Source organism: Pipistrellus hanaki, assembly GCF_964339955.1.
Source record: "Pipistrellus hanaki genome assembly, chromosome: 3".
NCBI classification, from domain to species: Eukaryota; Metazoa; Chordata; class Mammalia; order Chiroptera; family Vespertilionidae; genus Pipistrellus; species Pipistrellus hanaki.
This window is the reverse complement of record NC_140505.1, coordinates 173,174,787-173,187,965: the sequence shown is the minus strand read 5'-3', so window position 1 is coordinate 173,187,965 and position 13,179 is coordinate 173,174,787. Positions and strand designations below refer to the sequence as shown.

At 38.7% G+C, this 13,179-nt stretch overlaps 1 protein-coding gene across 1 annotated transcript in view; it reads right to left on the bottom strand.

Annotated features, from left to right (window-relative positions):
* The window catches only part of NEDD1 (NEDD1 gamma-tubulin ring complex targeting factor), a 29,520-nt gene extending 23,990 nt beyond the window's left edge, over positions 1–5,530 (bottom strand). The window contains exons 1-3 of the mRNA XM_084878477.1: positions 5,432–5,530; positions 3,051–3,194; positions 238–332 (exon numbers count right to left, since the gene is read on the bottom strand). Coding sequence (XP_084734603.1) covers positions 238–332; positions 3,051–3,186 — 231 coding nt within the window. The 5' untranslated portion in view covers positions 3,187–3,194; positions 5,432–5,530. The remainder of the gene's footprint in view (positions 1–237; positions 333–3,050; positions 3,195–5,431) is intronic.
* Between the last annotated feature and the right edge of the window lie 7,649 nt (positions 5,531–13,179).

Below are 13,179 nucleotides of genomic sequence, written 5' to 3'. Positions count from 1 at the left end.
AAAACCTGAATCCTTGATTGTTCCCCTAAGGTTCAGTACTATTTTACTTAAAGATGTTTCGGTACCCATCTCACCAGGAAGTGTTATGGTATTATTTTGAGCTTAGGTTAACACCAATGCTTTTAAACACCTTTATATTTAGTTGCAAGCACCACAATAAATAAGCAGTTGCCACCCAAGTAGAACTAAGATTTTCTTTTAGGTTATTTTTGTTTGTTTGTTTGTTTTTTCACTTACCCCTTCACCAAGCTCTAAAAGTGGAACAGGTTTACATTTGCAGCTTGAAACAACAATTTTGTCGCCACTGGAAGATGCTGTCACTAGAAAGTTATCTAAATGAAGAGTTAAGGAGCATAAAACAATCCATGAGCATCTCTCTAGCATTAGACTTTAATACGAGAATTGTATTGATGAAAGCAAGCACACTAACCTAAGAAGAAAGCAAATGAACATCGCTTATACATTAGCTTTCAAAAATGGCTCAGCTTACTAATTACTAAATCTCTTTACTACCACCACAGGGAAGAACTATCTTTTCTGGCTATGCTATCACTTAAAAGCTATTTAACCCATGTGAAACACTACTCCATTTTCAAAGAGTAGGCCAGAAGATCTAATTTTATACTTCAAGATGAAAGTATAATCAAAGCTCCATCGGCATCTATGAATCAGCCTTTTCATCTATAAACACTTTTCAAGACAGTTTTTAACACAGTGCTTGGTACCCATTTAAGTTAGGAAGCAAATACCTGTGTTAGTTTTCTATTTGTCCACTAAAAAAATAAAAGCTGGTATTTTCTCACTAGAATTTTTGTGGTAGAATGTTTCAATCTTAAATATATTAAGAATAAATGTTACAGTAAATATAGCAAATATAAATAAAGGTGGTTAAATAGCAATTACTTATGTTATAAGAGTTCTATTTTAAATTAAACTTTAAATTACTTAAAACTTAATATAATTACATTTCTAAATGTTTTACTTCAAATAAATTTACAATTATATTTACCTTTATGTGGAACAATCAGGAAATGCAAAGCAATATATTTTAAAACTAAAATAATTAAATACAATATAACCGAGAATAAGAGTTTCATTTTGAAAGTCATAACAAATTAAAATATCAGAAGTTTAAATTAATGTTTTTAAACAAGCGAAGTTCCAAGTGCATTACTTTTGGATGATTTATATAATATTCCTATATTTTGTGAATAGACCATGGGTTGTGATTTTATGACCCACAATTTAAACAAAATAATTTCCACCTAGATATTACAGCATTGAGGAAAATACACGATTTCTCTTTATTTGGCTTCTTCCTTGTTTACTGATACTTTTCTCCTTACAGTATAGAAATGAAAAAACAGAAAGATAATGAGAGGCTAAAATAGGAACCTCTTGAATTTCTCATGTAGTGTTAGAAGTCATGAGAAAGTGAGGAACATTATCTCGAGGACCAAATGCATAGAAAACTAATCTCCCTGGCACGTCACCATGAACTCCGCCTTGGGAACCCATGCAAAGTGGCCCCCAGGTTTCTGAGTGTGGGAAGTCCTCTTTCATCAAGAACTAACCTCCATGGAAGGGATCAAAACTTCATCAGGAATAAGATTATAAGAAGGCTCTCAGTGCACATCTACTGCACAGGGAAATCACACAGAAATACTAAGACCAGTTTCCAAGTCATACGATAATCCTCATAGTCACATCAGTTTTATTCACAGACCACTAAATGGTTTATTGGTAAATGACAACTGTTACTAAAACTCCCTGGAATACAATAAACCAAAAATAATACGTCTTACTAAGTAAAGCTATTTTTCTCTAGTGCAATAAGTAACAGAGAAAAATTAACCTCTAAACATAATAAAAATCCAGTAATAAAGAAGCAACCTCACGTATCTGTACCTCTCCTTAAAACAGTTCCCCCCACTACACATCTGGAGAGTACTTCAAACACGTAGTCACTGCACCATGAGTTTGATGAATAGAGCACTGAAGAAATTAACTTTGCTACCATAATACAAATTCAAGGAATGATGGAGTAAATTTAATTCAATAAGAAAATTCGTCATATTTTTGTAGCGTATTTGCATTAACAATCAGATTGAGCATGAAAACTTCTAATGGTTTTGTTTATGAATCAATCACATTTTCATCAAGAAGAAGAATATTAATACTTTGGTATTGATCAGACATCTATAAACCTAATTTGTTGTTTAAGAAACTGTATGACAGACAAATGATAATTTTTATCAAAGCAAAAGGTGATGAGTACTTTGTTGACAACAGCGGTTCTCAACTAGGGCTACAGGTATCTGGTGGCTAGAGGCCAAAAAGGCTCCTGAACATCCTTTAATACACAAGATAGGCCCGTAAAAGAGGACCACCTGGCCCAAAATGTCAATAGTGCAAGGGGCGGAGGAATCCTGATTTCCAAGCTTCAGTGCCTCATTTATTTTATCCACACATAGGAGTTTACTAAGACAAGGAGGGTGTGAATCAGAAACATAGAAAGCTTAGAAAAAATCAATAACTTCTCTGAATATTTAGGAAATGAGACTATGTTAATCATAGATAGAGAGAAAAACACAAGAACACTTTAGTAAGATGGGGATGTAGGTCAATTTTAATTTTTATCTCCTCACCCAACCTTTGTTTCTGTCTTTGAGTTCTATCATTAATTTCCAGACAAGAACCACAAATATTCAAACATGGATTCAAAAACTCATTAAAAAACCTTTTCAGAATTTCCCCCATCATTACCTACCTTCTTCTATTTGATTCAGTAACAAACTCTAGATAACAAAATGAATTCTGTGGTCTGGATATAATAATTAACATTTATGTGTCCAGTGTTTTTCAATGTAATGGGCTAAAACTAAATTTTTTAAAAATGAAATCAAGAGAAATCTGTGTGTATTCACGATATACTGTTTAGTACATTGTTTCTTTTACTTTATATAGCTATGCATTATAGGTCACATGCAAAAAAAGTTCCATTGGTTTTTAAACCTAACAAAGAGCGTTGTTTTTTTTTTAAAGGATACTATTGCTGCTCCAACATAATGAGCTGATTCCACGTGGTGATGTGTGTGGGTTGAATTTATCCACCAATGTCATGGATGAAGCATCCCATATTTTAACATCATCTCCGGATGAAGCAAATCTGAGATTTTCCTGCATGACTGCACCTACAAATAGTTTAAAACAATGTATTTAAAATAAAAAACAATTAAAGTTAGGCAAAAAAAAAAAAAAAAAAAAAGTTAATGAAGCATCTAATCCAAGTGGCACCACTGTCCACTTCTGTCCCCAAGAGTGTGCTTGCTACAAAGTGGCTGGAGTGATCTTTGACCCTTCCCCTGGCTCTCCACAGCAATTATAATGAAATCCAACCTTCTTAGCTTTGTATGAGCTACCTAGCCAGGTGTAAATCTCTTCCCTGGACCTCCCCCCCCCCCCCAGACTTTCTTGCCTGTGTGTCTTCCACTTGCTCCCTCTTTGCTCTTTCCCCAGAATTCCTATGGTCATCTCCTCCTATCATTCCAGTCTCAGGCCAAATGTCTCCTCCTCAGAAAAGCTTACTCTGGTAGGCATGACTAAAGCAGCCCCATACCAGTTGCTCTATATCCCATGATCCTGTTTCACTTTTTCATGGCACTTGCTCCTCTTTACAATTCTAATTTTACTCATAACGTCTGCCAGCTCCTTTCCTCCCCGCAACTTGAACAAAACAGATCCTCAGGACAGGTCTTCTGTCTTGTTCACTACATCTTGAAACGTTCCTGGCACACAGGGGGTACTCAAAAATACGTGTTGGATTGGCAACCTCCTAATCTTTCTAAAAATGTATCCTAAACCATAGCACTCCTGCAGGCCCAAATCCAGACACTCTATAGTTTTTCCAAATAATTCCAAACTGAGCAAATACAGCCAAGATGTCACTGGTCCCTAAACCAATTATTGGTCTACAACTCACATTATTTATTCACAGTTATATAGTTCACACACAATGCTGATCAAGGGACTTCACAAATTAAAGCAATCTACAGGCAGGAAGCCAAAGAGCTACTCTAGACAGACACTCGAAAGAGCAGCAAACAGTATCGTATGATAGGTGTAAAGAAAAAAAAAGTGCTCAAAAATACTTGAGAAGAAGGGGGGGAAGAAGAGAAGGGAACCTAGAAATATATGCCCCATGCCTTGCTGCTGTGGACAGTGCAAGAGTAAGGCACAGCATTCGTGATGTCACCCACAGGTTCCCAAGTCATCAACAAAACAGTGCCCTTAGGCCCAATATACTTCCAAGGACAACTTAGAGGAATAATAACTTATAGGGCCCTTTAATTCTCAAGACACAAAAAAAGTTCATGTGTTTACAAAAAAAAAAAGCTAAAACGTGTGACAACTAGAAAAGTCACTTACTTATGTGATTCATTATGCTTCTGTTACCAGATCATGCAGTGCTACAAACAGCCAGTCATCTGTTGCAACATGGGCACAGTGTTTGGATTTGGTGCCTTAACATGTAATAAGGGGCCCGTTAGTTCCCTACCCGAGGAACAAAGGGTAAGAAAGGTGATCTCTACACCCTGTCAACACAACTATAGTCTTACACCGTCCCCGGCGAGTGGTAGGGTGTAGTGGAAAGATCACTTAAGCCGGGGCTCAGAAAAAGTGGGTTCAAGTTTGGGTGACAGTGACTTTGGCCAAACCACTTGATGCCTGTTTCCTTCTCTGAAAGTGGAGCAGAGCAGGGAAGGGGACCATCTGCCCATCGAGCTCGGTCTTCGGAGAACTGCACACAATGAAGGGACAGAGAGGCATGAATCGCATCAGCCTTGCAAAGCGGGTCCCCTAGAAAAAGCAGTCAGGACACAGGGGGGCAACAGAGGGCCTGCCAGCCCGAATGTGGGGACCACAGCAACATGAAACATCACTTAGTTTTAACCCAGTAAAAGTTCTCTCCAACTTGCATTCATCAAAAATGCATTTTGCTTGCAGGAACTTGTTTACAAGGGGGTTCCCTTGTAAAAATGCATGGGAGCGCCTCCTAAATGAGTCTCAGCGGAGAGATTTGAAAAAAAAAAAAAAAAAAAAAAGAGGACGGACTGCGGAGCAGCTGCAAACTTTTCGGAGGCAGCGCACCCCCCAGGGCGGCCACCCACACCCCCCAGCCGGCCCGGCGGCCTCTGAGGCCGGCGTGGGGGGCAGACCCAGGCCCGGGTGCGCGCCCCCGGCCCGGCCCGCGGCTTCCGGCAACTTCCCCGCCAACCCCGCCCGCAACCGTCCGGAGCGCGGGACGGCCGGCGCGGGGAGCCGGGGCCTCCGCCCCAGCCCCCGAGGTGGCCGGAGGGCGGGCGGGGCTCGGGGACATGCCAGGACACAGTGAGCGAGGCCCGCGGCCCCCGGCCCTCCGGAACCTCACCTCTCCGCCGGGGCACACCGGGCGCCGCGGCCAGGCCCGCTCCGCGCTGGGCTTCCGGCTCCCGCCCTGACAGTTCAACTTCAGCGGCCGGAAGTCCCGCCCCCGAGGGGCGTCCCCGGGCCCAGCGCGGATCTCCGGGTTTGGCCTCCCCGGTGGGGATTGTTTTCCCAGGGGCGCCTCCCTCCGCACCCAGGCGGCAACCTCTTCGTCATTCATTAGTTCTCTGGCTGCTGGTATGGACTCTGTGCTGGACTCTGGGCCCTGGGATGGAGGTAGCCCGGGTACCGGAAACGCTCCTGGTCCCTGGCCCCGGTTAGCCTACTGTCTCAGGCCAAGGTTGCAAAGGCAGTAGGCAGACGTAAAATCAATAATTACATGCTTACATGAGAAGTGAAATTTTGACAATTGCTTCAAAGGAAAGGTCCGTAAAGTACATACGAAAGCCCCTAATAAGAGAAAGGAAGATGGATGTGGATGTCAGATAGGCTTTCCTGAAGAGGAAAGGGTGGAGAGCCAGTAATACCACATGCAAGCCAGAGACATGCTCAGAAAGGCTAAGAAATAACCCAAAAAATGTAAACATCTGAGTTATCTGACTTTGAAACCCCTGATCTTTCTTCCACAGCATGAGGCCAAGTCAGAAACATCAAACATCATCGGGTTGGCAATTCTTTTAAAGAGGATGCTTCTCAGGGTGGAAAAGGAGCTGAACTGAGTTCTGAAGTTCTGGGCCTCACAAGCTCAACTAACAACTTTTGCTTAGAATATTTATAATAAATATAGGGCATTCTGCAAAGTGTTATTATTCTGTCATTGAAGTACATATGGACTGGCCTCTGCTTCTGAGCTAGGTACATAAGCCCCAGTTATTTGTACTCAATTTGCAATTTAACTGGAAAACTAATAAAAGTGCAATTTTTTTTCAGAGCAGAAATAGAAGTCCTAACCAAGTTGTAAGGATTGATGAGGAACCTCAAAAGGAGAAAGATTCAAAATCAGTAATGTATGCGCTCTGTAAAGGAACCTAAAAAAAGAGGAGCAAATTGAACACAAAATAAAGATTAGCATGGAGAGCAATGAAATTGAAAAAAAGAAAACAACAGTATTCTTTGAAATGATTAATAAAATTGATAAATCTCTAGCTAGACCCATCAAGAAGAAATAGAAAACACAAATTATCAACCTGAGGATAGAAAGAGTCCATCAGAGCAGAACCAAATATATTTAAAAGATAATAAGGGAAGCATAGGAACAACTTTATGTCATTAAATTTGGAATTCAACAAAATGAACAGATATCTTAGAAGACACCTATTAAAATGACACAAGAAAAAAATAGATAATATGAGTAGTGCTGTATGTACTACATAATTTCAATTAATAATTAACACCCTCCCACAAAGAAAACCCCAGAGTCAAATGGCTTCACTGCATAATTCTATCAAACACATAAGAAAGAATATCAATTCAATATGAAATTTTTCCAAAACCAGAAGAGGAAGGGATATTTTCTAAACTCACTTTTTAAAGGGCAGTTTTTCTCTGTTATGGAAAAAAACCACAAAAACACAAAAAACAAGCAAAGACATTAGAAGAAATAGCTATAGAGTCATAGCCCTCATATTTAGATACAAACATATATATGCAAATTTAATCCAGTTACATATGAAAAGGATTATACATCATGACCAAGTGAAATTTATTCCAGAAATGTAAGGCTGGTTTAACATTTAAAAATCACTTACTATAACTAACTACATTAACAAAATAAAGATAAATAACCCATGTAATTATGTAATAAATGAAACGAAAGCATTTGTAATATTCAGCATCCATTTATGATTAACAAGTCTCAGCAAACTAAGGAGGAAAAAGAGGGAGGAAACATCTTCAACTGGTTCGAGAACATCTGTGAAAAGCCACAGATAGCATTATACTTAATGGTGAAAGACTGAATGTTTTTCTCCTAAGATCAAGAATAAGACAAGAATGCCCTGTCTCAATACTACTATTCAGTATTCATCTGGAGGCCTTAACTAGTTCAATAAGACAAATAGATGAATGAACTAACAAATGAGTGAATGAATGACATACAGAATGGAGAAGAAGAAGTAAAACTCTATTTACAAGATATACTGGAAAATCATTAGTGTACTGGAAAATCATTAGGAATACAGAGAAAAGTTCCTAGAACTAATAAGTGAATTTATCAAGACCTATGCAAAGTCAATACACAAAAATAGAATAGTATTTCCATATATTAGTGATAAATAATTGGAAAATGAAATAAAAATTACAATTCAATTACCAACAATAACCGAAAGTACAAATTACTTACAGATACCTTTAAAATGTGCAGTAATTATACATTTGAAACCATAAAACATTGCTGAGAGAACTTAAAGACCGAAGTAGAACATTCTGCTATATTAATTAGATGGAAAATAATATTGCTGGAATATTATTATTTTTTCCCCATATTAACCTACTTATTCAACTTAATCTTCACAAAATTCCCAGCAGGTATATTGCGTGTATGCAAATTGTCAGGCTAATTCAAACACTTATATTGGAATGCAAATGATTTAGCCAAAATAATTATTTTACACAGATGAAGTTAGAGGATCTACATCTGCTATCAGTCTAGATTTAATGCAAACTAATCCATAGTGACGGGGAGCAGTGTAGCACTTATATACCAAACAATAACAGAAAACAAACACTAGGGAAACAAAAAGGAAAAATGGAAATAGATAACAATATACCAAATGGGTAATCACTAAACCCAGTCTGCTTTATTGATGAATATCTCTCAAAGCTGTTCACTTCTTCCCATCCTCACTGCTGTTATCTTGATTCAGATACTCTTTGGATCTTGACTGGATTTTTGAAATAGTCTCCTAATTTGCTTTCCTGGCTTCAGTCTTTATTCCTCTAACTACCCTTGAAACTCTCAAAGCTTTTCATAACAATGCAAATTTGATCACTTAACTGCTCTGCTTATAACAGACCCCTAGAATAAATTCCTTTTCATGGCTCAGAAGACCTTTCACCATCTCATGCTGATGTCTTCAGCTCTTCTTCTCTGGCCACCTGTCCTGCCTAACTGACCGGATGTGCCATGCACCATCCTGTCTAACCTTTTCCCCTGCTGCCGCCTAGAACATGTCCCTCTGCCTCTCTCCAATGTGATCAGAGGGCAGGGACTGAGAAGTTGTCCCTTCCTGCCGAGTGTTGCCAGAGCATCCTGTGCCCACCCCCATGGATGTCAATCTGTCTCTTCATTGCCCATCCCTCCCATACACACTAGACTCAGAATTCAGGAGTACCATGCCTACATATGAAAAATATGTCTTTCTGTCCCCAAGACCTAGCATGAAGCCTGTCACAAAGGATTTCCTTTTAAAATAATTGATGGATGAATGAGTGAATGAGTCTGTTTTTCAGAATCTGTTTTTAGAATATAGCAATAAAGTGGAAAATGGATTACCAGTAGGAAGTCTGAAAGCATGCCGACTAGTTAAGAGCTAATCGACATATTTTAGACAAGATGAAGAGGGCTGGACTCAGGCAGAGGCAATGGGGATGGAAATAAGGAGTCAGAATCAAGAGACTTTTGTTATAAAAAAAAAAAAAAAGACATTTATGAGCAAATGCAATTGATTGAACACTGTACTTTCTGAAGGATGGCTCTACTGCTTTAAATTTAGACAAAGGGCTGGAAAGCCAGACATACCCCATGAGAAGCAATCAATCAACAAACTCTGAAAGTGAGAAGAGGTGATTGAAATAGACAAAGAGGTTAGCAAGGTGCAGAGTTTCTGACGCAGAAATAAAAGAGAGCTTTTTAACTGCCAGAGAATCAAGAGACTGACAAGGAGAGCAAAGATTTTAGTACCGAGAATGTAATAACTGGAAAATTTTGCTTCAGCCCTTAATACAGTAATAAAATTTGCAGACAGCCTATAACACTATACTTACTGCAGTTATACATTATACGAGCTGCCTTCCATTCTGATGAGGGAGGTATAAAAAAGTAAGCAAGCAAGTTTCTGGAATTTGCTGGGGACAGAGGGCATAACTTATTTCTAAGGCATGTCATAGGATCAGTGTAGCCTCACCCCGTTTACACTCGACACTTCTAGACCAGTGGTTCTCAACCTTTCTAATGCCTCCACCCTTTAATACAGTTCCTCATGTTGTGGTGACCCCCAACCATACAATTATTTTTAAAAATATATTTTATTGATTTTTGTACAAAGAGGAAGAGAGAGGGATAGGAAGTTTGAAACATTGATGAGAGAAAAACACTGATCAGCCACCTCTTGCACACCCCCTACATGCCCTTGACCAGAATAGAACCCGGGACCCTTCAGTCCCCAGGCCGACGCTCTATCCACTGAGCCAAACCAGTTTCAGCCATACAATTATTTTCGTTGCTACTTCATAACTGTAATTTTGCTACTGTTAATGAATTGTAATGTAAATATCTGTGTTTTCCAATGGTCTTAAGCAACTCTGCTAGCGGTTCTCAACCTGTGGGTCGCGACATTTATTTCAAAATTCAAATTTACCCTTAAAAGGCATGAATTTTTACCCATTCAATCTCTAAGGCAAATTCAGAAGAGAAGTTTCAAAAAGATCTTGGGCATGTCCAGCTCTCATGGCTCAGTGGTGGAGCACTAATCTATGAACTAGGAGGTCTTAGTTCAATTCCTGGTCAGGGCACATGCTCAGGTTGCAGGCTCCATCCCCAGGGTGGGGTATGCAGGAGGTAGCCAATCAATGCTTCTCTCTCATCATTGATGTTTCTATCTTTCTCTCTCTCCCTCTACTTTCCTCTCTAAAAATAAATAAAAATATATTTTTTAAATGTCTTGTGCAATAACATCCCTGCTAGACTAAATATACAGCCTCCCCAAGTGAACACATTGGAAAACGTTCAATTTATTTTTAAAAATAAGTTACTTTGTAATCTTATCGCACATCAAAAACAAGTTTCAATAACCATAAGGGAGCAGAAAGTCTACTTTTCTTTTCTAAAATTTATTTTTAATTAGTGTTGCTAAATAATATTATATTAGTTCCAATTGTACAATCCAGTGATTAGACATTTATATGTCATATACCCTGTTCACCTCAATAAGTATAGTACCCATCTGACATCATCCATAGTTATTAGTACGTATTCTTGACTATCTGTGTCACCCTTAGGAAAGATAAACATATGTTAATCCATATGTTTAGTTTATAGGTGAGCCTGGTCAAAATGAAGATTAGTCTATGGGCATTTGATTTAATTTTTAAATCAATATCTTTCAGTGCTGAGTCTAAAAGACTGACTGGGTTTGAACTGCAAAATGGCTTCTACTAGAACCATTCAACAGATTGTAGACATCTGTTGTTTTTGGTTGCCTCAAATCCAACCATATATTCTGGAAACAACAGCTCTTCCACTTTTTCTTTTAGATTCATTTCTCCTTTTTCAAACCATGTGATTCTAGTGGCATGACCATTCATATTATATATCCACTGGCATAGGTGAGGTGTAAGCTCATGACCCTGGCTGGCCTGGCCAGTCAGAGTCCTTCCCTGAAAGTGATATATTCTGAAGTGGGTAAAGAGATTTCCCTTCTTCCTCTGGATTTATAAGGATGAGAAGATGTGAGCCTGGTGCTCCCTACAATGTAGTCTTTCTCTATGGACAGATAGCCTGTCTTCAGTAGGAAAGAATGAGACCAAAACAGAAGAGGACAAAGATTATGGGGAAAGATGGGGAGAAAAATATTAATATCATTTAAGACCCTGGATCCTCCCTTCTCCTTCCTATTAATATGAACTAATAATTTCTTAAGTTAATTTGGCTTGCGTTTCTAATAGTTGCAACCAAAAGAATTCTGACTCATCAGTGCTCTTATTAAGGAGTTCCAATATATCCAATCTAACTTCACAGGTTTTACCTTATTCAATCTTTTTGAAGTCCATGTGCCCACCTTGAGCAGCACTAAGCTCTGCTACCAGCCTCTAAAATTATATGACTGAAGCAAGAGCGCTGATTCAGAAGTAACTGAAAAATTACCCATAAGCCACTCACCTCCACCTTCTTGCCTAGTTCCCTAGAGGTGTTGGTGAGGGGACACAGAGTCCTCCATCATGCTTGAAATGGATTTCAAGGCAATTTTAAAGGGAGAAAAGGACGATATATTTCCCCAAGATAAACTAGGCACTGCCCCACCCCACTCTGATTTTGAAAGCAGGGGTTGCTAAAATAAATTTTGAACAGACTGTTGAACATAAGAAGGAAGGAAGGGGAGGGTGGGTGGGAAGAGATCAACCAATGAACTTGTATGCATACATACATAAACCACAGAGAATGGGGTGGTGAGGGGCTGGGTCCAGGGACAGAGCGGGTTGGAAGAGGTTAATGGGGGAGAAAGAAGGACCTATGTAATACTTTCAATAATAAAGATTTAACAAAAAACAAAGTCAATTTTGGTTTTAAATAACATGTTTTCTGCTCTTTCGTTCACATCCACTCTGTGGTTTATGCCAGAACACATTTAATAAAGAAGTCCATGCTAATCATTCATTATGATACCAATGCACCAGTTGTATTGTATTCTAATGTAACGCGTACTTGTGGATTTCAAAGAGCTTCCTCAGATTTAATTAATCCCCAGCTTTGCTAATGAAAAGCATCGCTTTTACCCGGTATGAGTTTGGATTTTTAATCTGTTCCTTAAGGTCACTTCATTTTTCACGAAACTGAACATTTGTAATTTAACATTTCAGATCTTCCACATTCCCTATTAAGCAATTATTTTGATTACTTCATTATCTTTAGTTTTTTTTCCTAGACTATTTAGGTTGGTTTCTGCCTACTGCTAGCCAAGTGTAATTCTGACATTCTCTCTCACTCCCTTTATTAGTATGATTTGCATTAGCAAGGGATTCATTTTCATTCTGAAGACTGAAAACAATTTCATTATCTGATAAAAATTATCTTCTCATAAGCTATAAGAAGCAATTCTCCTCATTTATGGTCTCATTAGGCATTTCATCTACCCGATACATCTTCTCAATTCTTCCCCTTTCCAGAAGTAAGCGTTCCTGTGGCTCAGCTAACAGCATCTTGGGCTACAGATGCTCACTTTTACCTTCCTTCTCTGTTTTGTTCTTTCTTTTCCTAATGTAGTAACTGCACCATCCCCTCGGTGAAACCCTGCTATGCCCTTCTCTTCCTGAACATGTTATTTAAGTTTATTCTAATACCTACAGGACTGTTTTGTGAACTGTAAGTTTACTTTTCCATTGTCCTTAATGGGCTGGGCCACAGCTTATGGATCTTTGTGTTTTCAGAGCCTGGAACTGTGTCTAGAGTATAGTAATAATAATTTTAAAAATGCATATTGAAAAAGTAAAGAACTAAGTGCATGTGCATATTCATTTTTAATTTGAAAATGTATACTTTCAAAACATAAGAGACAATGAGAAGCCAAAGGAACTTAATAAGGAGATAGATCTTATCTATCTGAATAAATTAAAGACAAGCTGGAGAGAGTCAGACCCACAAGGAATAGGAAATAAGTTAAACTGCCCCAGTGGGAGCTAAAATGCTTTGAGTGTGCAAGAGGCCAGCTGAGCAAGACTTAAAACGCAAAGCAATATCTGGAGTATTTGGATACATCATCAAAGGCCAGATGAGGCAAGACCCATATCAGACCTAGAACTTTCTCTGCAATCATGATA